The sequence below is a fragment of the Sphaerodactylus townsendi genome, linkage group LG02, assembly GCF_021028975.2.
Source record: "Sphaerodactylus townsendi isolate TG3544 linkage group LG02, MPM_Stown_v2.3, whole genome shotgun sequence".
NCBI classification, from domain to species: Eukaryota; Metazoa; Chordata; class Lepidosauria; order Squamata; family Sphaerodactylidae; genus Sphaerodactylus; species Sphaerodactylus townsendi.
The window spans coordinates 171755583-171782059 of NC_059426.1; the positions used below are offsets into that span (position 1 = coordinate 171755583).

Genomic DNA, 26477 nt, shown 5'->3' on the forward strand with positions numbered 1-26477 from the left:
ACAGCAAAATCCACTTTCAAACACTTGTGAAAGTGGATTGATTGTGCATTATTCTGCATGGGCAGAAGGGTGGTGTGTTGGAACGCTTCTCCAAATTATAACCACTTCCCCTTTAATTTTCTGTATCCAGAGGTTCTTAGGGAGTGTTCTGTCCTTGACTCTCAAAAGCTCATGTTGTATTTTGTATTTTTTGATTTATACCCCGCCCATCCCTGTAGAGGATCTAAGTATCTCTAAGGTGCTACTGGATTCCCTGAAGCCAAGACTCAGAGCTGGCTGGGGAAAGGAAAAGATGAGGGAGGGAGGGGGACTACGGGCAGTGCGGCGGGGGCGGTAGGTGGCTCGCGTATAAGTCAAGGAGGGCTTTTTCGGCACAAAAATGTGCTGGAAAAGTCGACTTATACGCGAGTATATACGGTAGTTGGTCTTTTCCCACAGTGACATAAGTGGAATATTTTTGGAAGTGTTAGTGGAAGCCTCTCCCAGCTACCCAGAGACTTATTTTTGTTTGGCCTTGGAGAAGGACAGGGGCATATAGATTATCTTTTTTTAACACCCGGCTTGTCTCCTAGGGCTTCTTCAACTCTCTCCGGCCCGAACTTACCGACTATCCCGAAATAAGCATCATCAACATTTGCCCGGGGCCTGTCCAGTCGCAGATAATCCAGAATGTATTTACTGAAGAAGTTGCAAAGGTACGATGGGTTGAAATGCTGTACAAAATGACCTGCCTCTTACTGCTGTGCTCGAAGAAAAACGGCTCCTGCCGGAGCAGCTTCATTGAAAAGGGTCAGTGGGCTACAGATTCCCAAGAGAACGTGTGGTGTTTGTTCCCATGTTTGCTTTGGCCCTAAATCTGAGAGTGCAGAGAGCTGGCCACAGATGCAAAGGAGTACAGCATGCCACTGTAGACTAAGGCCCCTTCCACACATGCGGAATAACGCACTTTCAATCCACTTTCACAATTGTTTGCAAGCGGATTTGGCTATTCCGCACAGTAAAATCCAGCTGCAAAGTGCATTGAAAGTGGATCGAAAGTGCATTATTCTGCAGGTACGGAAGGGGCTTAAGGCTACAAGTAGCCATGTCAGTCCACAGATGGAGTTTCAAAATGTCATGCCATTTGTTTTGTTGGAATCAACTGGAATTTCTCAAAACCCAGAGTGCAAACTTTGATATTTTCTCAAGACATAGGTTTCTCAGTCATAGGTTCAGTACAGCAAACAAAAGTGGGGGAGGGGTAATGAATTGTTTCCAAGTATGGGGACCAAGAGGCTACAGATGTGGAATGCTTCCCCATGTGCTGAATAATGCCCTTTCAGTCCACGTTCAATGTTCTTTTCAACTGGATTTTATCGTGAGAAATGGATAAAATCTGTTGGAAGAGAAGGACTTTACGCTGTTTCCTGCCTCACCCTACAGACTGGGTTTCACTAGATAGCCAGTGGCTAGATAGGGACCAAGGAATTGACACCTTTACTCTATCATGCTGGTTCTATCCCTTTGATGTTAGACTGATACTCTCAGGGACTTCCTTCCGCCTTCTTCTCGGACTTCTCCATCTTACTTTCACCATGCCTAGAGGAAGGATGGATGCTCCGAGCATCCGTCTCCATCCAGGTAGAATAGGATAGTTAGCGGACCTATCTCTCCACCTTTCTATCCAGAATGGAGATCACGAATAAATACTCTTTTTAATAGATTAGAAACTACAAACGACTCCGACTTTCTTTTGTGCCTAAGCTCTCCCTCCCAAGCTCACACACACACACATGCGCAGGTAAGCTCCACTGTGTTTTAGCCTACAGTGCACTCTGCTCGTTGTGCAACGGGAAAACACACACGAGATATTGTTTCTCCCAACAAAATCCACTCGCAAATGATCCCTCAATGTCATCAATGTGGATTGGAAGTGCATTATTCAGTGTGTGTGAAAGCGCCCTAGTCTTAAGAACATAAGAACTAGCCTGCTGGATCAGACCAGAGTCCATCTAGTCCAGCACTCTGCTACTCACAGTGGCCTACCAGGTGCCTTTGGGAGCTCACATAAGAACATAAGAACTAGCCTGCTGGATCAGACCAGAGTCCATCTAGTCCAGCACTCTGCTACTCGCAGTGGCCCACCAGGTGCCTTTGGGAGCTCACATAAGGACATAAGAACTAGCCTGCTGGATCAGACCAGAGTCCATCTAGTCCGGCACTCTGCTACTCACAGTGGCCCACCAGGTGCCTTTGGGAGCTCCCGTGCAGGATCTGAAAGCAAGTCTTGAAATGGAAGCCTGTGTTGAAGACCCAGCTGGATAAATTTAGACGCAAAACTGGTTTGAGTTACGCCACATGACTCAGAGGAGAGCGCGGGCGTTCTCCACGTAGGAAAGGCACCAGTCTGTCAAATGGCTTCCCAGCATAAAGTGAAGCACGCCTCGTAAGGCACAGCAGACAAAAGAATGTGGCGTTCCTAGTTCTCTCATTCCCGCACCGGGTTTGGAGAGACTTTGTCGTCTTGCCATTCTCACAGACTTCAAAATGCAAACATTGGTCCGCACTCAAAGGGGGAAATCCCTCTCTAGAGAATGACATAACCCTGTTTTGAAGGAATCTAGGGTAGCTTTCCTTTTTGTGGATTTTTTGACATCTGGGAACTTTTGGCTGCCAGGATCTTCCTGCCGCTGCGTCTGAACTCCTGAGTCAGAGCGGGTTTGGAAAATTGTGCAAGCGTCACAAAGACAATCTTTGTTTATACCAAGCCTTGTTGACTAATCTGCAGTCCACGAGCAAATCCGCCTTTTGCCAAACCTAAATTGTGCCATCTGACTTCTGGTCAGTTTTTATGAAGCAGTTTTGTATCTCAAGTCTGCAAGACCGTTTCCTGTCTGAAGGGTTTATAAACTAGCCCTGTAGCTTCACGGCAGACGGATAAATGAGGAAGTTTAATGGAGATTAATTGAATTGCTTGCAACATTAGCAGTGCTGAAAATTATACAGCTAACAGTTTGGTTTCTGAGAAAGTGTGTATGAAAAGGCGTGAAACAAGCATTAAATCGGGATGCTCAGACTGGAATACAGACAGCGCCGTATAGATACTGAATTTCTATCCTTATTGTATGTCTGGGAGCCAGAACTTCCTATATTGAAACTGTACTTCTATTGCAGTGATAGCGAACCTTTTCGAGACCAAGTGGCCAAATTGCAACCCCAAACCCACTTATTTATCACAAAGTGCCAACACAGCAATTTAACCTGAATACTGAGGTTTTAGTTTAGAAAAAAACGGTTGGCTCCAAGGTGTGCGTTACTCGGGAGTAAACTCGGTGGTAGTCAGTGGCTTTGCTTTGAAGCAACTGTGCAACTCTTCCAATGGGGGAATCATGACCCTAGGAGGGTTTACTCAGAAGCAAGCCCCATTGCCAGCAACAGAGCTTACTCCCAGGTAAAGGACTGTGCTTTAGTTCTTCGCATGAAAATCAGTTGGGTTTAACAGCGCTTAGCAGGGTTACCTACACTGCTTCCCCAAAACTAGGTCTTAGGTTTAATGCTAATAATCGAGCCCAGCAGCCCAGACCAGCTTAGATGTGGGGAGGGGGACTCTGTTTGGGTGTGCCCACAGAGTGCCACCTCTGGCACCCGTGCCATAGGTTCGCCACCACTGGTCTATTGGATGTCATGCTATATAATGATTATGTCTGAATAGACATTGTTATTGTGTGAATTATTCCGCCATGAAGTCTGAGATATAATACCCATGACACACTTATGATACCATAGAATAAATTATCAAATTTAGCATATATACGGCTAACAGGTGTTTACGTAGCCGGGTTGCAACTCATTTTGGCTTGTATGCTTCAGGAGGTGGAGCCAACCACAAAAATGTCGGGGTTCGAAGTTATATATAGGTGTAATAGCACCCCTTCAACATTTCAGGCAGAAGTTGTTTAATCAGATGTCTTTTAATCTGCACAATCAACAATGGCGGAGCTACAAGGGGGAAGGTTGGGTGCGCCACGCAACAGGGGCACACCTGGGGGCGCGGAAAATCGCCCCGACCCCTCCTCCTTTCCCTCACGACCCCCCCGTTGCACACCCCCACCCCCCTTCCCACACTTACCTTAGTTCCTTTCCTGAAAAACAGCCTGAGGAACTACAGTTCCCAGGAGACCTTGGGGCTCACAAGGTCTCCTGGGAAATGTAGTTCCCATCAGGCTGTTTTTAAGCCTGAACTGTGAATAGGCCTTTTTTTAGCCTGAAAAAGTTCTAGGAAAAGGAAAGGAAGTAAGGTAAGTGTGGGGAAGGGGGGGCGCCATGGGGAGCGCAGAAAATACAGACTGCGCACTGGGCGCAGTTTGGCCCAGCTACGCCTCTGACAGTCAATCCTTACCTAGTGCCGCCCGCTTTCTAAAAGCACTTGGCAGGTGGGCGCCAAGAAAAGTCCTGCCCTGGAGAACTTCTGGCTGTCAGAGTGGAAAATTTTCAGCATTTTTGATCTGCCATGGCCAGGTCCAATCCTTATGAGAAGCTGGCGAAGGGGATAAATGGATGTGCTAGTTCCAGAGATTCTTTTGGGGGAGGGGGGGGGCAAGCTGAAACGGTTTGCCACAGCCCCTTCTTTCTCTCCCCCATCTAGGCAAATGTCAATGTTGGAGATCAGTCCCATAAAATGACAACCGAACGCTGTGTCCAACTGACGCTGGTTAGCACTGCCAATGACCTGAAAGAAGCCTGGATCAGCGACCAACCGTACCTGGCCGTCTGTTACCTGTGGCAATATACACCTACCTGGGCTTGGTGGCTGCTGAACCGCGTGGGAAAGAAGAGGATCCAGAATTTCAAGAGTGGAGTGGTATGTTCAGTTATTTATCCTATTACGGTACAATAAACCTTGAGTATTAATCAGACGGTGCCATAAATATTGGCCACCCAATCTGTTATATTTGGTCTTGTATTTTTGCAGTTATTTACTGAGATCCCACTTTTCTCCTGAGTTGCAATTCAAAGCGACTTGAAACGTCATTCTCCCTCCCTGTTTTCTCACAATAACCCTGCTAGGTAGCCCGGTCTGAGAGTTTGTAAAGGGTCCAGAGTCACCGGGCAACCATCTATGGTAAAAATGGCGATTCGAACCCAGATCTCCCAGACCGCTAATGCGACACTCTATGCACTATGTCATATTTGTAGTACCGTTTCCCCGAAAATAAGACATCCCCGGAGAATAAGACGTAGTCGAGGTTTTGCTGAAGTGCTAAATATAAAGCATCCCCCAAAAGTAAGACGTAGCAAAGTTTTTGTTTGGAAGCATGCCCGTCAAACAGAACACCAGAGCATGCAGCTGTGGAAAAATAAGACATCCCCTGAAAATAAGACATAGCGCATCTTTGGGAGCAAAAATTAATATAAGACACTGTCTTATTTTCGGGGAAACACGGTCGTTCCCACCGTGGAGAGCTAGTGTGATATAATAGTTGTGTCTAGAGGTGGGATCCAGCAGGTTCTCACAGGTTCCCGAGAGTAGGTTACTAATTATTTGTGTGTGCCAAGATGGGGTTACTAATTGGTGATTTTGCCATGTGATTTTTGCCTTAGTTACGCTCCTCCTCTCAGCAGTAGCGCGCAGAACTTGAAGCAGTCTAGCAGGAGGTGCACCGGCGTGCGTGGCAGCCTGCGCCTGCGTGCATTCGTTTCCCACCCAAGGACCGGTGCAGCGGCTGTGGCAAGGAATGCCCCGCCCAGGAATGCCCGGCCATGCCCCTGTCGTGCCCCGCCCAGCCCCACAGTTTGAATCCCATCACCATGGGAACCTGTTACTAAAATTTTTGGATCCCACCACTGGTTGTGTCAAGACTAGGATCTGGAAATCTAGGGTTCAAATGGCTATTCTGCTGTGTGATTTGCTGAGCAGCCTCAGGCTAATCATGTCTCCTCTCACAGGCCCCTTCCGCACCTGCAGAATAATGCACTTTCAATGCACTTTGCACCTGGATTTTACTGTGCGGAATAGCAAAATCCACTTGCGAACAATTGTGAAAGTGGACTGAAAGTGCCTTATTCTGCATGTGCGGAAGGGGCCACAGGGTTGTTGTACCAATAAAAGAGGGGAGAAATGTGTATCCAGCAGGGAAACCTGGGATTTAAAAAAGCACCAAATGAATTTGAGATTTTTCAGCGGAATTATCAGGATTTGCTTGGTGGAAGACATGCAGACCACCAAAAATGCTTTCCACGTGTACCCCATAGCAGTGTCGGTCGGGGATTATCTGTATTGGCCTAACCACACATTTCACAGTACAAATATCTCTTAATGCATTTCTGAGGAGAAAAGATCTTTGGGGAGGAGGGGGTGGAAGTGAAGTAGACATATATTTCACTGTGCACAGTTGTGGGCCCTTGATTTCCCATTCCGGCTGCAGATTCTTCTACAGACACCAACTTTGGAAAGGCTGTTTTATTGGAACGGCTTTCTCAAACACTGCGAGGAGCCATTCGTGGAACGCAGCTGGGAGATCCCCGGCAAAGCCAAGTCCGCACGCGATGCCGTTGTTCCACCTTTCCAACCACTGTGCATTATTGCCAGCAGAAGTCACAGCCCCTGTGTAACTCAGTTGAGGGCATGTCTGTCCCCCCTTTGCAACCATTTCAGTGGGGCCGGATGGCACGTCAAAGGGGGCGTAACGAGATGGGAAGAACCCTGTCAACCCGTCCTACATGTGGGGCAGCTGATAGCAGTATACTCAGAGGCGTTGGGGGGGGGGGGATGGCGCACGGGAACACCTGCTCTGGCCACCGTCCCCCACTTACCTTAGCCAATGGGAGCCTGCTGCAGGCCGCCCCTCGGCCCGGCCCCGCCAGGCTGCTCTTTTAGCTGGCGTGCGCCCGGGGACACGTAACCCCACTTGTCCCCGTGAGCGCTCCGCCTCTGCGTATACTTGTTCCGGAGCACCCCCTGGTGGAAAAACACAGCATAGATTGTGACAGGCTGCCTGCGTGTGCAGCCGCCCTGGCGAACGTAATCACGTGGGCACGTTGCTTGCTTGAGATCATGTGAGCTTCTGTAGGTACCTCCCGAGACAGTGCCAGGAGGCGAAATCAAGAGAAGGCCTTGGCCTGTATGCCCTGTTGTTAGCCCCTCAAAGTCCTGGTTGGCCACTGTGCGAGGCAGGATGCTAGACTAGGTGGGCCACGGGCTCGATCCAGCAGGGCTGTCCTTATGTTCTGGTTCGGAGCATGCTTACTTTTGAGCAAACGAGCCAAGCTTCTAACGGAAGGTGGAGAATGCGGTTGTTGAATAAGGAGGGTTTTCTCCTGTGTTGCAGCAGAGGGACCTAGCTCCCAACAAGCAGTGGTTTAGTTTGCAAGAATATCCCCTGCCCATCTGTTAAAGAGAGCGCTACTAACCTGCAGCAGGTGAACATGGCTGCTAGGCAAAAGGTAGGGCAGGGGTGGGCAATTATTTTTTCCATGGGGCCGCATAAGAAACAGAAAATATTGTGGAGGGCCGGGCCAAAAGGCAGGGGGGTGAGGCGCTTTTGAAAGCCCCACAGAAACCAGCAGCCAAGGCAACCAGCTTCTGCGGGGCTTTCAAAGGCGCCTCGTTCCCCAGCAAGGCAGGGGGGCGAGGCGCTTTTGAAAGCCCCGCAGAAGCCGGCAGCCAAGGCAATCGGCTTTTGTAGGGCTTTCAAAGGCGCCTCGCTCCCCAGCAAGGCAGGGGGGCCGGTCAGGGTCATCTGGCGGGCCGGATGTGGCCCGCGGGCCGTATAATGCCCAGGTCTGAGGTAGGGTATATCTTGATGGTATGAGAAACAATCTCAGAGTTTGACGTTTATGATTCTTTACAGGACGCAGATGTTTCTTACTACAAAAAGAGTTCTTGAGGAGACGCGTTCCTGCTCCTTTGTACCAATGCCAGCACCGGACAAAGAAATGACTGACGTCTTCCTCCGCCTCCGTTCTCTCTCTCTCTCTCTCTCTCTCTCTCTCTCTCTTTTTTAAAAAATGTGTAGCTTTACTTCTGGCTACTATATAATCTGATCCACGCCCTGCCTGTTTTACTGTATTCCTTTGAATAAATTTCTATATAGGATGCTGTTTGATACAGTAATATGGACAGCCGTAAATGATTCCTTTCTTATATTCCCGGGCCTCCCCAAATGCTGTCCTTCCACAGAACAGATACGTTCTCAATGAAGACCAGGCTGCTAAGACCACCTTTTTGGGTCTACGGACGCCTCCGGAATTCCGACACAGGCTGGTGGGACGGCACAATAGGTGGCACCCATCACAAAATCTCAGAGAGAGTAGCCCTTCGACATTTCAGACAGAAGCTGTGCTTGAACAAGATGCCTTTTTAAATGAAAGTGTTGTTTAAAAATACTTAAATCTTCAGCCGTGCAACGTAGATCCTTGTGCGGTGGTTGCTGCCCAAGCAACTGTTTAAAGATCTGCCCAGAAACTGTTGCAGGGAGCTGAGCTATCGTACACCTGTCCCTACCTATGTTCTAAAACACCTGGTGGGTGCCAGAAAAGGTGTCACCTGGTGTGGTGGCTCTCACGGGCACCACCGTTGTGGACTATTAAAAACCTATATCCCTCCCAAGTAATTTTCTTAAACAGCAAGGCCTTGTGCTACACGCACGCTTTCTGTATTGTACCTTCTACCTCTGAAATATAATACTAGTAGCTCAGACTGCAAGGAATGTCTTGACCGTCTAGAGAAGGAAACCGTGCTTCCAAGGTGTTTCAGGTGCTGAATTAGATTAGATGCCTCCAGAGACATTTCCTATACTGCGTTCCTCATAAAGATGATAGTAGACCGTGTATTCCTCCGCTATAGAACAAAGCATGCTGGATCTTCTTTGTTGTAGAATGCTCTGCCAAGGTCCTAGTGCCTAGCTAGCACTGCTCCCCCCCCATCCGTGTGAAAGTAAAGATGCATCTTGGCATAAAGGCTCTTGTATGTTCAATAATGAACCAAATAACGGCAGCACATAAAAAGGAATGATAGTTCTCATATTTGTTAGGGACTATATTCTAATGCTGAAGCGTACAACTTTCTCAACCGGTGCACCTCAACTGACCGAAGGATCGCCTTTCTGTGGAACAGAGCATAAACAGCCTTTCATTGCCCAAGAACCTACTCGAGGCTATTTTCGTAGGTGTAAAAACCTTGTTAGCAACACAAAATAGAGGGCCCAAGGCAATTAGCGTAAATGCATTATTTCAATGGAGCATCCACATGCAGGCCTGTCACACGCCTCACAGGAAATCCTCATATTTCAAGCCTTCCTTGTTTCTCTCTTGGAGGGGCTCTTTTTGGAATGGTTCTTGTAGAAAAACAGTCCTATGGGGAAAATGTGGTTGGAAGACGGCTCCTGACCACGTAAATGTAGGACAGACACCCTCAACTGTGCCTAGAGCTGTGTGGGATTGAAGCAAAGGTTCCTGCTAAACAAGATCTTTTACCAAAGAAGTAATACCACATTCTCTGCATTCAAACTGTGCATTGTATGAAGTGAACACAGATGTATGATTCCGTGTTTTCAAGGGTTCTTTTTATGCAAATAAACTTTACAGTATAAATAACGTATTCAGACTGTTGTATTATTAAAGTCGGAAAAATACCCTTACTTTGCTGAAGAAGAGGAGGAGGAGTTGGATTTATACCCCACTTTTCTCTCCTGTAAGGAGACTCAAAAGGTGGCTTCTTTCTCTTCCTCTCCGCACAACAGACACCTTGTGAGGTAGGTGGGTCTGAGAGAGTTCAGAGAGAACTGTGACTAGCCCAAGGTCACCCAGCAGGAATGCTTATCTGGTTCACCACTCAGGTGGAGGAGCGGGGAATCAAACCCGGTTCTCCAGATTAGAATCCACCTGCTCTTAACCACTACACCACGCTGGCTCTTAATCCTTACGGTTTTACACTCTATAATACACTGTAACTTACCTTTTAATGCAAGTCACCTGTTGGGGATACTGACTTCAGACAAATTAAGTCCACAAAAAAGTACATTATGAGCTTATTGCGTATGTCAAAAATTCCTTCCCAGGTCTGCCAAATCACCAGTTCCAATGGGCACAGGATCAGACTAAGACTTTTGGTACGGAACATGAGATCTCCCCACACTTCCCCAAAAGAAAGTATTGTTCCGAGGGCATCTCCCCTTCGTAAAGGTTTCCTGGCTCTTTCAAAGGCCCCTTCCGCACACGCAAAATAATGCGTTTTCAAACCACTTTCGCAACTGTTTGCAAGTGGATTTTGCCATTCCGCATAGCTTCAAAGAGCACTGAAAGCAGTTTGAAAGGGCATTATTTTGCGTGTGCAGAATGAGCCAAAGAGACAGGTTTTTTTAGTACACCAGTGCATTCGTTCGCATTTGGTTCTGCAGTCACCCGAGTCCTAGAGCAGAGGCACATGCAGAGGTTCAGAGGAATACACAGGCGATCCGTGCGGGGGATCCGCAGCTTGTATCGTGAGGTTCCTCAGGAGGACGAGATGAGCTTGCATGCTGAAGCGTTCCTCGTCGTCATTCGTGGCGTACAGCATCTCCCAAGACAGGTTGGCCCACTGGCCTCGGACGGCCTCGCCAGACAGCTTCCCGACTGGCACTGGGAATTCCTGGAGGGTCAGCGTGCGGCTGGTGCAAACGCCCTGAAAGACCCAAAGGGTAGAGAAAGAAAAAAAGAAAGAAAGTGAAAGTCACCCTTTGTCAGATCCGACACTGGTGTGCTTACTGATTGAGATGTAGAAGGGGACCATTTCCTGCTTTAAGAACAAGAACAAGCCAGCTGGATCAGACCAGAGTCCATCTAGTCCAGCACTCTGCTACTCGCAGTGGCCCACCAGGTGCCTTTGGGAGCTCATGTGCAGGAGGTGAAAGCAAGGGCCTTCTGCTGCTGCTGCTGCTCCCGAGCACTGGTCTGCTAAGGCATTTGCAATCTCAGATCAAGGAGGATCAAGATTGGTAGCCAAAGATCGACTTCTCCGTAAATCTGTCCAAGCCCTTTCTCTTCCTTTCCCTCCTTTGATGTTTAATGCTTGATAACAAATGTAGATAACCAGTCACAACGCTGTGAAACCTCTTGGCCTTGGGCAACGGGATGTCCGTTGCACCGCAGGGGGGAGGTTTCGCAGGTGGCATAACTTTCTCCCGTCTACTTCCTTGAGACGCCTAGGCTCCTAAACAGTCCTCTTTACACTTTCGCTGGGAAAAAGGCTGGGGGGCTGCTTCGGGGATAAAATGGCCTAGGAAAAGCCAGGTTGCGAGAACTGGTTTTCTCAAGCTAGGGATTACAGCCTCTCTGCTTTCAATAAACGCTACTGATCGGCTACCAAGAGTCTGTTTATTGGAGTGTTGTGGGGTTTCTGGGCTGTATGGACATGTTCCAGTAGCATTTTCTCCTGACGTTTCGCCTGCATCTGTGGCTGGCCTCTTCAGAAGATCTCACGGCCCTACAGCCCGGAAACCCCACAAAACTCCAGTAATTCTGGCCATGAAAGCCTTCAACAGTACATAGTCTGGTTCTGGTGGGTTTTCCAGGCTGTGTGGCCATGGTCTGGTGGATCTTGTTCCTAACGTTTCGCCTGCATCTGTGGCTGGCATCTTCAGAGGTGTATCATGGAGGGAAGTCTGTTACACGCTGTGTCCAGACTTCCCTGTGATAACAAACTTCCCTCTGTGATACACCTCTGAGGATGCCAGCCACAGATGCAGGCGAAACATTAGGAACAAGATCCACCAGACCACGGCCACACGGCCCGGAAAACCCTCCAGAACCAGTTGAATCTGGCCGGGAAAGCCTTCAACAATACATAGTCTGTTTATTGGCTTAAGGACTCAGACCAGTGATGGCGAACCTATGGCATGGGTGCCAGAGGTGGCACTCAGAGCCCTCTCTGTGGGCATGCACAAACAGAGTTTGTCATGTGGGGGGAAATTGCCCCCCCACACACACACACCTAGGCTGGCCTGGGCCGCTGGGCTCGATTATTAGCATTAAACCTAAGACCTAGTTTTTGGGAAGCAGTATAGGTAACCCTGTTAAGCGCTGTTAAACCCCACTGATTTTCATGCAAAGAAATAAAGCGCAATCCTTTACCTGGGAGTAAGCTCGGTTGCTGGCAATGGGGCTTGCTTCTGAGTAAACCTCCTATGGTCATGATTCACTCATTCGAAGAGTTGTATGGTTGCTTCAAAGCAAAGCCAACGACTACTACCAAGCCTACTCCTGAGTAACGCACACCTCGGAGCCCACCGTTTCCCCAAAACTAAAATCTCAGTATTCAGGTTAAATTGCTGTGTTGGCACTTTGCGATAAATAAGTGGGTTTTGGGTTGCAATTTGGGCACTCGGTCTCGAAAAGGTTTGCCATCACTGCCCTATGGACTTACTGCCACCACCACCATTACACTGAGATTTAAAGAATCACAGACCAATTTGCACCAAGTTTTGACTGCTCCTTGCCCCATTAGGTTCCCCAGGACAATTCCCCACCCCATCACAGAACTATCTGACGTAGTCTGTTGTGACTCACGGAACCTCATACTGGGGGGGAAAAAAGATGTAACAGGTTTGAGATCAATGACGTTTTTTATTCTTAGTATGAGTTTTATCTTATATCAAGAATAAACCTTTGTTGGTCTTAAAGGGGCCGTGTGTTTTCTGCCACTTCAGACCAACATTTATTTGTTTCTTTTTCACATTTTTATCTCGCCCTATCCCAAAGGGCTCAGAGCGAGTTACAACAATTAAAACGCAATAAAACAATTAAAACATTAAACATTAAAACTGTAAACAGGCCTGTAAACATTAAAACTGTAAACAGGAAAAATAGCTGTAAAAAATGATGACTAAAGTCAGACCGACTCCCCCCCCCCCCCTTCCCCCCCCCCCCCCCCCATTTCAGAGGCTGAGAGGAACTGTTTGTGCTGGCTGGCTAGTTGGAAAAGGCCTAGTCGAACAGCCAGGTTTTTACAAGCCCCGTGGAACGAAGATATTTCCTGCAGGGCTCTAACCTCAGCTGGTAATTTGTTCCACCAGGCTGGAGTCAGGGCCGAAAAAGCCCAGGCTTCTATGGAAGCCAGCCGAATGTCTTTTGGGTCGGGGCCTGACAAAAGGTTTCCCTCAGATGAACGGAGGGACCCTGGAGGGCAATATGGGGAGAGGCGGTCATGAACACGGCTCCCCACCTGAAATAAAAGGCTGTTAGTCTTTAATGCGGACACTGGGTCTTTCTGTTTCTTTTCACACCCGTCAGCTCGGCGCTGTGTTGCAGTATTGATTACTTGTAGCAACTGTTGGGGATAATGCAGCCAGGGGAATGTGTGGACAGGACAATATAAAACATGAAAACAAATGTTAGAGGTGACAACAGTGAAGGCATGAACCTGCCTTATGGCGAATCGGACCGCTGGCCCATCAAAGTCAGTATTGCCTGCTCAGGCCGGCAGCTGCTCTCATGAGCAAATGCGCGGTCTTTTTAACTGAGGATGCTGGGGATTGGGCCCAGGACTTTCTAGAACATAAGAACATAAAAAAGAGCCTGCTGGATCAGACCAGAGTCCATCTAGTCCAGCGCTCTGCTACTCGCAGTGGCCCACCAGGTGCCTTTGGGAGCTCACGTGCAGGAGGTGAAAGCAATGGCCTTCTGCTGCTGCTGCTCCTGAGCCCCTGGTCTGCTAAGGCATTTGCAATCTCAAATCAAGGAGGATCAAGATTGGTAGCCATAGATTGACTTCTCCTCCATAAATCTGTCCAAGCCCTTTTTAAAGCTATCCAGGTTAGTGGCCATCACCACCTCCTGTGGCAGCATGTTCCAAACACCAATCACACGCTGCGTGAAGAAGTGTTTCCTTTTATTAGTCCTAATTCTCCTCCCCCAGCATTTTCAATGAATGCCCCCTGGTTCTAGTATTGTGAGAAAGAGAGAAAAGTTTCTCTCTGTCAACATTTTCTACCCCATGCATAATTTTATAGACTTCAATCATATCCCCCCTCAGACGTCTCCTACATCCCACACAGCTGCTTTACCACTGAGCTACAGCCCCTCCCGCAGTGGAGGTTTCGTTTTCCGGCCGAGTATCATCCATGGAGGAAAAGTGTTTATGATGAATGGCCCGGATCAGTGGAGGTCAACTCCTCTATCGCTGCAACGATCTGACAAAATTAAGCCTGGGAGAGCCACGCTTGTTTCCGTAAAACCTGGGTCCTTTCTTCCGGTAACTCCAAACCAGCTGAGTTCTCAAGGATTTAATTGTGAAAGTTCAAAACAAGGAAATAAACAAAGAAAATAAACTTCAGTTGCAGAGATTTCTCAGCTAAGCACGTTCTTGTTCTTATTTAGACCTCAAGCCAAGAGAGATGCGTCTCAGGGCTAGTAGGTCCGTGATGGAATGATCCTTTCCCTTTGTCCTTTCCCCTCAGGGAAACTCCCCTCCTTGCCATGCGGTGCTCCAAACCTTTGGAGTGCCCATTTGGCTCCTATTTTTTGTGTTGGGTACATTTCCATAGCCTTTCCGGTTTTTCCATCCGGAGATCAAAGCTACCTGTCATGTTGGTGTGATTTTGCCTGTTGGAATTACAGGATGCAACTGTTAGGAGCAGCAGTGGCATAGGAGGTTAAGAGCTCGTGTATCTAATCTGGAGGAGCCGGGTTTGATTCTCCGCTCTGCCGCCTGAGCTGTGGAGGCTTATCTGGGGAGTTCAGATTAGCCTGTACACTCCCACACACGCCAGCTGGGTGACCTTGGGCTAGTCACAGCTTCTCGGAGCTCTCTCAGCCCCACCTACCTCACAGGGTGTTTGTTGTGAGCGGGGAAGGGCAAGGAGATTGCCAGCCCCTTTGAGTCTCCTACAGGAGAGAAAGGGGGGATATAAATCCAAACTCTTCTTCTTCTTCATTATAGGGAAAAAAATTTCAGCATGCAACTGTCTCTCCCTTTTCTTCCTCACTTTCCCTGATGAAACAAACTTGTGCAAGGGTAGGCAGGGCAGAATTCCCAGTGTCAGAGTGTAAACCCAGATATATTTATTTAGAATATTTCCATGCTGCTGCTTCAAAGTCATCACATAGGTATTGCCAAAAAAAGAGACTGATTTGAGGAAGCTACATACTAGGACGGTGAGCTTATTTTATTCATCCTCTATTTTGATCTTTGCAACTTCAAATTGACAGCATATAACTACATAGGAATTAAATAATATCAAGTATCGTTCATAGGAATGGAGAAGAAGAAGAAGAAGAAGAAGAAGAAGAGGAGGAGGAGGAGGAGGAAGAGGAGGAGTTTGGATTTATATTCCCCCTTTCTCGATTGTAACGAGACTGTAACGAGGCTTACAATCTCCTTTTCCTTCCCCTTTTCACAACAAGCACCCGGTGAAGCGGGCAGGGCTGAGAGAGCTCTGAAGAACTGTGACCAGCCCAAGGTCACCCAGCTGGCATGTGCTGGAGTGCACAAGCTAATCTGGTTCACTGATAAGCCTCCACAGCTCAAGTGGCAGAGCAGGGAATCAAACCCAGTTCTCCAGATTGGAGTGCACCTGCTCTTCACCACTACACCACGCTGGCTCTCTGGATTGTCTCTCTAGTGGGTGTTTTGTTCTAGTCTGTGTTTTGTTCTTCTGTGTTGGCACTACACTTTGTACTTTTCTATATCAAAATCACCTGTATTGGTTACGTAATTGTTTTTAATTCTGGTCTATGGTCATAGTGTAATGGTGATTGTCTATATCACAGGTGTCAAACTTGCGGCCCTCCAGATGTTATGGACTACAGTTCCCATCATCCCCTGCCAGCACCAGGCTGGCAGGGGATGATGGGAACTGTATTCCATAACATCTGGAGGGCCACAAGCTTGACACCTATTGTGTAGATCTTTCACGTTGCCCGCATTGGTGTGCTTGTATCTTGCTGACAATTCAAAACAAAATAACACCGTACCCAGGCGGCCAAATGAACTCGGTCTAACGTAGCAAAGTGTTTTAATCAGACAAAAAAAATGCACAATGTTAAAGTTTTGCATTGTTTTGCATAAAGTGCAAAATGTTGAATATTGATAGTCCATAAATACTGCTGTGCTCTATTGCCATCAATTAGTCTCAGGGCACTACATTCAATCTGCCGAACACCGGGATATACCGTCCTAGCACAAAATGATTCGCACTTCTTAGGCCCCTTCCGCACATGCAGAATAAGGCACTTTCAATCCACTTTCACAATTGTTTGCAAGTGGATTTTGCTATTCTGCACCGCTGCAAAGTGCATTGAAAGTGGATTGAAAGTGTGTTATTCTGCATGTGTGGAAGGGGCCTCAGTCGTGCAGGGGAATAGGTGAAGATCTTTGCCTTTCAAACACCCCTTGAGTGAACAATATTGCATGAATGCATGACTAATATGCTCATGAAGATTCTTCAGAAACGTGAACCTACCACAGAGCATGTTCTGTGCAGCAGTTGTATGAACAACCGGAGTTTTTGCTGTGGACCAATTAAAGATTGACAATCTCTCTCTGGAGTTTTAATGTTACTTAATGTTGGCTAACTCCGGAGAGAGATCGTCAGTCTTTAATTGGCACAGTAGTTGCCAGAACATTAGGAGTTCTCATTGAGGATTTTAAACTTCCTAGTCACTGACAAACTCCGAAGGGAGCCCATCAGCCTCCAATTGTGCGGCTTGGTGGCAAAGACAGTGGACATTTCAGGACTCTGTATCCTGGTGTTTGGCAGTTTGAATGTAACACACTGAGATTAATTGATGGCAATATATCACAGCAATATTTATTGGCTATCGATATTAAACGTTTGGCATCTTTTGTCTGATTAAAACATTTTGCTACATAGTTAGACTACGCTCATCTGGTGTTATTTTGTTCTCGGGTCCATCTCACATCGTACCCCATTGTTATATTGCTTTCTGTAGCTTATAATTCAAAACATAAGAGGTTGAAAACGACCTGCCAAACAGAAGCGGTCCCCTACAAACTGATGAGCTACTATAACCCCTGATTAAAAGCCTGCATAAAACGATGTGCTTTGAGGATAATGAAGCAGGGGCCACGCAAGCCTCAAGGGATCCAGCAGGGGTGTCCAACTCTGGCCCTCTAGATGGTCATGGACAACAATTCCCATCAGCCCCTGCCAGCCGTCTGGCCCCATATGTCCCAACTCGGCCCCTGCGCTCAGCAGAGGCCAATTTGCTGGTGGTCCCTGGCCCCTCCATGATGTGGCTGGCTTCCACCCGGGCCAGGGCTTTTACGGCCCTGGCCCCTGCCTTGTGGAACGCTCTCCCTCCAGCTGTCCGGGCCCTGCGGGACCTTAAGGAGTTCCGCAGGGCCTGCAAGACTGAGCTGTTCTGCCAGGCTTTTGGGGAAGCCAGCCGCTGATGTGTGCACCCCTCTGAACAGCGAGGCCCCTGCTGTCCCTCCTTTAGGGGAATTTTAAGTTACGGGACGCCATCTGTATTTTTATCTGTATTTTACTGTATTTATAATGGAAAGGTTATAATTTGAGCGCTGCTTTTAAATTTAAGGACCAGTACTGTAGGTACGGAATTATTATGGTTTACTATTTATATTTCGGTTGTGAACCGCCCTGAGCCCTCCGGGGGAGGGCAGTATATAAGCCTAATAAATAGATAAATAAATAAATTGTAGTCCATGAACATCTGGAAGGCCAGAGTTGGACATCCTTGGACAGAGCATTCCAGAAACAAGGTTCCACCACAGAAAATGCCATATCCACTCCTCACCTCTGAAGAGTCAACACTGAAGAGGCAGATGTTAACTGCCTGGATAGTTTGGGAGATGCATGGCATAACAATGGCAGGCCGACTCCCACAGTGCATTCGCTATCATTCGATATCAATCGGATTGGCCCATCAGTCTGCCATGAAGATGCTTTCCTCCTACTCCTAGCAGTGGCGTAGTGGCATAGTGGATAAGAGCAGCAGTGGCGTAGTGGATAAGAGCAATGGCTAAGAGCAGGTGCACTCTGATCTGGAGGAACCAGGTTTGATTCCCAGCTCTGCTGCCTGAGCTGTGGAGGCTTATCTGGGGAATCCAGATTAGCCTGTGCACTCCCACACATGCCAGCTGGGTGATCTTGGGCTAGTCACAGCTTTTCGGAGCTCTCTCAGCCCCACCCACCTCACAGGGTGCTTGTTGTGAGGGGGGAAGGGCAAGGAGATTGTAAGCCCCTTTGAGTCTCCTGCAGGAGAGAAAGGGGGGATATAAATCCAAACTCTTCTTCTTCTTCCTTCTGGTACAGACAGCTGATTGGCTGACCCTCCCTCAAGAAGATATCTTTCTTTCCTCCTGGGGAAAAGTTTTAAAGAAGAAGAAGGAAAGAAGAAGAGTTTTGCTTTATATCCCCCCTTTCTCTCCTGTTAGGAGACTCAAAGGGGCTTACAAACTCCTTTCTCTTCCTCCCTCAACAACAAACACCCTGTGAGGTGGGTGGGGCTGACAGAGCTCCAAAGAACTGTGACTAGCCCAAGGTCACCCAGCTGGCAGGTGTTGGGAGTGCACCAGCTAATCTGGTTCACCAGATAAGCCTCCACAGCTCAAGTGGCAGAGCGGGGAATCAAACCCGGTTCCCCAGATTAGAGTGCACCTGCTCTTCACCATGACACCACGCTGGCTCTCAAACTCATTATCCCGTGGAAGTACAGCAGCCCAGCTCTCCGGTCCAGCGCTCACAATTCCATCTTGCAAAGAATCTCCTCTCCTGTCCGGACCTGGGCCTCAGAACCACACGCACCTCTCAGCCGAGCCAAAAACACATCGTTTGGTTTCGCTCTTAAGGTTTTGGAGTCAGATAAAAATCCGCTTTGATTTCCTGCCCGCCGTCTCCGTTCCACTCACCTTGTCAGCGTCAAGCCCCAAAGAAAACAGAAACGGCTTTTCCTGCAGAACGGCCTCCTGCCACTCCTGTTCCGATGCCACCCCGATAAACCAGTCGTTTTCATATCCTTCCAGGCAGCTCAGCAGCTCCTCGGAGCTTTCGAATGGGCCCAGGCTCGCTTTATCCACCATGAGCTTCACCGTGTACCTGAAAGACCAGAACACAATAGACAATTCAGAAAGGGCGCGGGGGAGGGTCTGCCGGATGATTCTGGACCACTTATCTGCCATGCAACTTTCATTTCTTACTTTGATTATACCCAGTGGTGGGATCCAAAAAATTTAGTAACAGGTTCCCATGGTGGTGGGATTCAAACTGTGGCGTAGCACCAATAGGGCTGGGCGGGGCATGAAGGGGGCGTGGCTGGGCATTCCAGGAGCAGGGCATTCCTGGGCGGGGCTGTGGCAAGGACGCAGCCGCTGCACCGGCCCTTGGGCGGGAAACGAATGCACGCAGGCGCAGGCTGCCTCGCACGCCGGTGCACCTCCTGCTAGACTGCTTCAAGTTCTGCGCGCTACTGCTGAGAGGAGGGGCGTAACTAAGGCAAAAATCACGTGGCAAAATCACCAATTAGTAACCCCCTCTCGGCACACACAAATAATGAGTAACCTACTCTCGGGAACCTGTGAGAACCTGCTGGATCCCACCTCTGATTATACCCCACTTTCCCCCCCTAGTGGGGATCCAAAGTAGCTCACATCCTTCTTGTTGTCTCCTGTTTATCCTCACATCAAAGAAGAAAAGAGGAGGAGTAGGAGTTTGGATTTATACCCCACCTCTCTCTCCTGTAAGGAAACTCAAGGTGGCCGACAAGCTCCTTTCCCTTCCTCTCCCCACGACAGACACCTGGTGAGGCAGGTGGGGCTGAGAGAGTTCAGAGAGAACTGTGACTAGCCCTAGGTCGGTGGTGGCGAACCTATGGCACTCCAGATATTCATGGACTACAATTCCCATCAGGGGCTGATGGGAATTGTAGTCCATGAATATCTGTAGGTTTGCCACCATGGCCCTAGGTCACAGGTGTCAAACTCGCGGCCCTCCAGATGTTATGGACTACAGTTCCCATCACCCCCTGCCAGGTGGCCTGGTTCACCAGAAACACGCCTGGTTCCCCAGATAAGCCTCTGCCACTCAGGTGGAGTGGGGAATCAAACCCAGTTCTCCAGATTAGAGTCCATCTGCTTTTATCCAGACACCACAGGTAGGGAATAATCATTGTATTATATGCAGCAGCCTTGAACTTGGGTAGTTTGATAGATCTAACTCTCCTTACGGTGGCTTTTTTGAATATTTGATTCTGCAACAAATGGTCCATCACTGAACTGAATGATTCAAAACCTATATGAACCATTGATGTCATTTTGTGCTCTTCCTTCTATAAGCAGTGAATGTTCGGGGCTGTGATTACTGAGCATGTTTGTTTCAGAAGGAAAAGAACCAGAAATATATAATCAGTATGCTTATAAATACACTTTTCTAGTAAGAATTATAAGGGCCCAGGAAAAGTACAAGCAGCAATCAGTTTGAGAACAGAAACACAAGAATTACACCCACACACATTTCCTTCCTCCGAGGAACTTAGGAGGGTTAGTTCTTGGGGATACACAGGGTTATCCCATTCTAACCTTGCAACAACCTTTCGAGGTAGGTAAACAGAGATATACAAATGTCCATAGACATAGGAATGTGTAACTGGTCAAAGGTCACCCTGTGTAGAGGCAGAGTTGGGATTCAAACCCGCGTTTCCCAAATCCTAGCCTGACACACTAACTCAGTGGTGGTGAACTTATGGCACGGGTGCCAGAGGTGGCACTCAGAGCCCTCTCTGTGGGCACGCACAGAGTGCCCTCCCCCCACATCTAGGCTGGCCTGGGCCGCTGGGGTCCATTATTAGAATTAAACCTAAGACCTAGTTTTGGGGAAGCAGGGTAGGTAAGCGCTGTTAAACCCCCCTGATTTTCATGCAAAGAACTAAAGCGCGATCCTTTACCTGGGAGTAAGCTTGGTTCTTGGCAATGGGGCTTGCTTCTGAGTAAACCCTCCTAGGGTCGTGATTCACCCGTTGGAAGAGTTGCACAGTTGCCTCAAAGCAAAGCCACCGACTACCACCAAGCTTACTCCTGAGTAACACATGCCTCTGAGCCAACTGTTTTTTCTAAACTAAAACCTCAGTATTCAGGTTAAATTGCCGTGTTGGCCCTTTGCAATAAATAAGTGGGTTTTGGGTTGCAATTTGGGCACTCAGTCTCAAAAAGGTTTGCCATCACTGCACTAACTGCTACACCAAAGGAACTTGAGTACAGCCAAAACTGAATCCCCAAAGGTCAACTTCCCTGTAACCGTTCTGCTGCACAACAAACTGAGCTGGGAATCCAAATCCCCCAGTTTGAATCTCACATTTTTGCTGTAAATGTTTCTCTTGGTTCCGCCCTGCCTGTAATCAGAGAGGTCTACCCTCCAGGGCAGTTGTGAGGATTGACAAAAAAAAGATAATGCAAACAAAGGGCTTTAATCCCTCAGAAGTGTTATATGAATGCTAAATATTATAATTAATTCCAATTAGGTGCAAAATAGGGTCTGTAGCCACATAAAAGAACTAAGAAACTGGTTTTGCCACTAGAGATCAACCCAGCTCCTCTTGAGGAACCAGGTGTGTTTGCTTCGGCAGCTAAGAAATAAACACTTAATGAGCTCGTGAAAGCCTGTAAGAACTGAAAACGATCCTCTGAAGATGCCAGCCACAAATGAAAATGATCTTCTGAAGGTGCCAGCCACAAATGCAGGCGAAACGTCAGGAGAAAATGCTACTGGAACACGGCCATACAGCCCGGAAACCCCACAACACCCCAGTGATTCCAGCTGTGAAAGCCTTTAAGAACATAAGAACTAGCCTGCTGGATCAGATTAGAGTCCATCTAGTCCATCTCTCTGCTACTCGCAGTGGCCCACCAGGTGCCTTTGGGAGCTCACGTGCAGGATGGGAAAGCAATGGCCTTCTGCTGCTGCTGCTCCTGAGCACCTGGTCTGCTAAGGCATTTGCAATCTCAGATCAAAGAGGATCAAGATTGGTAGCCATAAATCGACTTCTCCCCCATAAATCTGTCCAAGCCCCTTTTAAAGCTATCCAGGTTAGTGGCCATCACCACCTTCCAAACACCAATCACACGTTGCGTGAAGAAGTGTTTCCTTTTATTAGTCCTAATTCTTCCCCCCCGCATTTTCAATGTATGCCCCCCGGTTTTGACAGAACTTTGACACAACTGAAAATTGTTTACTACATTAATAAGCTTATAATCTTCTAATACCGTCCTTGTCATCCAATTTAGATTTTTATTTGTTGAACTTGAGTAATTCTGAAGTGGTATTATGAGGGTGGAGGGAATTATTTTCAAATAAAGACACCCTACCTCTTTCCAGTAGTTTCTCAGGCTAAGCAAAAAAGCCAGAGAAATATTTTCATAAGGGCGGGACATTATTAGAACATTAGCCTAAGGCCTTTACATGTTATCAAAAGCGGCTCAGACTCAGGTGGGAAAAGCTGCCTCATGGTGTGGAAAGGGCGGAGGTTTGCCTTCGCCGACCTGGCTGATTTGTGCGGGATTAAAATACCAGGCAGTAACTTGCACAATCTTTCCATATCCTCCTTTTAATTCCTATTTTTAGCATATGCGCTGAGGGAGCGAACGCACCTGGTTCCTCAGGAGGAGCTGGGTTGATCTCTAGTGGCAAAACCACCAACAGGAATCCGGTGGCTCCATCTAGACCAACTTGTTTTTATTTCAGGAGATGGTTTCGTACAATATCATTCGGAGGGAACTGTAATCGACTAAACGGCCGCTGTTCTCCTCCAGCAGGTAAAGACTTGTTTCCTTTAGGGTTCCTTCAATGATCCCTCCTTTCTGCCCGACATATGAAATACATATTTTAGTGTTGGTTTTAACCAGCTGTTTCCAGGGTATGTTTTCATAGTATTTGGTTAGGCACCTTGGTGGCCCTCGTTGGGTGGAACGGAGACATGAAAATGTATTGTCAAAGGCTTTCACAGTCGGAATCACTGGGCTCCACACAAACACAGCTCCACACTGGGCTCCACACAAACACAGGACAACTATATACAATAGCAATCAAAGGAAACAAAGACCAGGATACTTTTATTCAGATGCATTCACCTATTGACCTTGCTATCTTCATTGTTACTCCCAGGCTACAGACTTCTTTGTGACTCACATACCAGGCTACTCTATTCAGAGGGCCTCACCTTTTGACCTCACAGTATATATACTACACTTGCTTTCCATTCCTACTATCAGATCCTCTGAAGATGCCAGCCACAGATGCAGGCGAAATGTCACCCAGCTGGCATGTGTTGGAGTGTGTAGTAATGCACTGCTGACCCAGCAGCACCGTGGTGGAACGCTGGCACACCAGCGGACCTACGGCCTTCTGGTCGCACCAGCATCTCAATTCTCATTCCCTATGAGTCACTGGTCATGAACTGTCTGCCTGAATACCGGCTTAGGGACAATGGTCTGTTCCCCAGGTGATGATTAGGTTCAGACGCTTTACGCCTTCCGCGACGTGAGTTGTGCGGAGATCATGCATCATATGATGATCTCCCCGACCTCCCGCCTCCCCGCCCCGCTGAACTCCCCGTCCTCCCTCCTACACACCTATAGAATAACAATAAAGGTGCCAGGAACCAGCACGCTGGAGACTCGCTGGGAACACGGAGCTCCGCGACTTCGCTGCTGGCGCATCTCCACCAGATGTTATCTCCGCTGCCCGCCTCTGCTCTTACGCTGACCACGCGGGTCATCACAAGCTGGTGCCAAAACCCGACTCCTCTAACCTCCACCCTGCTCACCGCCGCTTCGGGAAGGGGTCAGCGACACCGGTCCGCTGATCGGGCGATCCAGGGACCACTGCTTCGTATCGCCCTCTGATCGCTATCCAGACACTCGCCCTAGGACACTCTCTCGTCCGACGAACACCGGTGAGTATGGGAACTGGCAAAGCAGGGCTTTGGTGACAAGCACGCTGACGGTAACTGAAAGCCGCGAAGGAAATGCAGTCCCTCAGAAGAGAAGGGGAGCTGCGAATTGGTTGAGGAGATTGAAGCTCAAAACACGGCAACGAGGGGACATTGAATCTTAAGGACTGAAAACATCGGGCTGCCGCGACAGAGCCTCGCTACCGATGTTCTACTGCTACTGACGGAGACACGTTATGTCGCCATCAGCCTGCAGACCTATGGCCTCCTTAAGCTGTAGGCCTCTCCTTCGGACCTTTCTCACCTTCAATTTCAACTCGAATTTTTTCTATCCGCTAAATTGACGCTTCGTCCTCCTTCTGCCCTCGGCCCTTCGGGCCTATTTCAACCTCCCGCTGCTCAGCCGCCTCCCCTTGTTCCGCTTCATTTTCCGCCAGTTTCACCGATCATTACGCCACGTGAATGGCTGGTTTCGAAACGAGCCGTGATAGCCGCATCTGCAAAGAAAGAAACTCCTGACGGAAGACGATGCCGATATTCTCTTGCATTGTGCCCCGGCCCACTTTACAGATACCGGCGAGGGTGGCGCGTTATTCGGCGGCTGTCGAAAATCGCCTTTTAAGCTATAATATCCTCACTGAGCTCCGCGAAAGCGAGCGCGCAGACGAGGAACAATTAGTCCCTACGCGGAGAGGCATGCTGGAAGTAACGCGGTGGAATCACCTAATGGCCCGACGACTTGAAAACCACCTTTTGTGCATGTCCCTGAGTCCTGCACAATTTGTGATCTGGGAAAGCAGTTCCGCCAACAGTGCATCAGCAGGAGCCGCCCGCGGCGCCACAGCCGCTTCAGCTTTACGGCTCTCATGCTTCGCCAACCCCAACGATTGTCCTGCCTGAGGCCACTCCTACGGTCGCTTCTGGAGGCGCTTCTATAAGGTATTCATCAAGGTCCCCAATTCTGGCCAGGCCCACAGAGTTCGCCATACGCAAAGCCCCAAGAGCCTTATGCCGTAATTTAGAACAGGTTCCAGGGAAGCGCCAAGAGGCAGGTAGATAGCGAAGAGGCTCAAAACGAAGCCCCTGGCGCTCTCGCTAAAGAGAACGATTCACGGAGTGCGTCGCGAGAGCAATCACGGCCTGGGCAGCATCCTGAACTGTCGACATGCCTGGCGGCTTGCCAGGACATCGGATCTTCCTCGGGCCTACCGTTAGCTCCGCCAGCAGCACTTCCACTAAAGGGAGGCAGCCTCAGATGACTGCTTTAATTCGCGTAGACCCGATTACCTCCGGCGGGGAGTGTAGGCAGTCCGGGGCCTACAACTCCCGGGAGGAGGAGGGTCCTCCCCAAGAGGAGAAGGTCACAAGACCCGCAGTGCCCACGTGCCAGAGAGGCTTCCATTGGAGTAGCTTACCGCCCGCCGGGAAACTGCCACCGGCATCTCCCCAGCCCAGGACCAAGGAGAGAATATTAGAACAGACCCAGACAAGGCTCCACGCCCAAACCGCCTTCCCACTCGTGGCATTCCCGCTTCACGTGCACTCCAGCCCATCTCCTTCAAGTTCCTCATCAGGTCCTTGTCGCCCCAACCCAGTATGGTTTACCCCATCCCTATCGGGACTATTGGGCTGGTGCTGCTCTAAGGCCCTCCGGGCTGAGCAGGAGTGTTCATCATCTTCCCCGAGTAATCGACTCCACGCATCCAGGGACCCATCCATCTCCAAATCTGACGAATATCCCGCAGGAGTTGCCCATCGACCAGCTGGCAAGACAGTTGATCCTTCCGTTCCCCATGCGCCGCCCGCTGCCGCATCTTAATAGCAAGGCGCATAAGCCCCGCAGCCAACATGGCGCAGCCAGCACCACTATCGAAGCGCGTGGAAAACATTCCATCGGAAGTCCTGCACCCATACCTGGAGCTCGCTATAGAGGATGCATGTTTAAGGGTCTGTGGACACCGGCGCTGATGTGACCGCTATCAGGGCAGCCGAAAATTCCGACCAGTGGTCACCAGTTTGCCCGCGACATCTGGGGTGGGGGAAATAACCGCTGTGACGAGCGTCCGGCCCGCCACGTCCTTTCACAGCCCAGACTAGAGCTTACACCCACGGTACGCCCCATCATCTTGACATCCATGTTAATCTCTGGGAAGAGATCTCATGAGCCAGGTCAAAACGACCTAGTCTGGGATGGATAAAGCTATCACAGATCATTGATCCCAACTGTGCTCTCCGGTAAATCTACTCTCTAATTTCCGAAGGAAACTGTTTCCTCCTCCTTCTCCTTCTGTTTTTCGGACAGTAGGCCAGCGGAGGGCCACTATTGATCGCCCTCCCTGAGCCAAAATCTGGGTCTGGGTCCTGATACCGCAGCACTGCCAGACAGGTCCCAGGTTAAAAGGGCCGCCACCATTATGCCCCTAATACCCAAAACCTGCTTAAGTTAGCTGCCCAGCCTGGCAACTTTATCAATACCACGCAAAGGTTACGCTATCAAAACCGGCCTCCTTAAGGAGCGTCCTCGCTACGGCAATCTCAAAGACAATTCGACACAAAATTCTCAGTAACCATCCAGCTTCCTGCATTAACCACCAAGGTCA

At 48.8% G+C, this 26477-nt stretch overlaps 2 protein-coding genes across 10 annotated transcripts in view; one reads left to right on the forward strand and one right to left on the reverse strand.

Moving 5' to 3' along the window:
* DHRS7 (dehydrogenase/reductase 7) overlaps positions 1-9573 on the forward strand; it is a 38958-nt gene extending 29385 nt beyond the window's left edge. The window contains exons 5-7 of the mRNA XM_048485847.1: positions 573-695; positions 4625-4840; positions 7830-9573. Of these exons, the coding sequence (XP_048341804.1) occupies positions 573-695; positions 4625-4840; positions 7830-7865 (375 nt within the window). The 3' untranslated portion in view covers positions 7866-9573. The remainder of the gene's footprint in view (positions 1-572; positions 696-4624; positions 4841-7829) is intronic.
* Positions 9574-9776: 203 nt separating this feature from the next.
* PCNX4 (pecanex 4) overlaps positions 9777-26477 on the reverse strand; it is a 50347-nt gene continuing 33646 nt past the window's right edge. For all 9 annotated transcript variants that reach the window (XM_048485852.1, XM_048485855.1, XM_048485850.1 and 6 more), the window contains 2 exons: positions 18848-19034; positions 9777-10639 (listed from right to left, as the gene is read on the reverse strand). In XM_048485852.1, the coding sequence (XP_048341809.1) occupies positions 10388-10639; positions 18848-19034 (439 nt within the window). In that variant the 3' untranslated portion in view covers positions 9777-10387. The remainder of the gene's footprint in view (positions 10640-18847; positions 19035-26477) is intronic.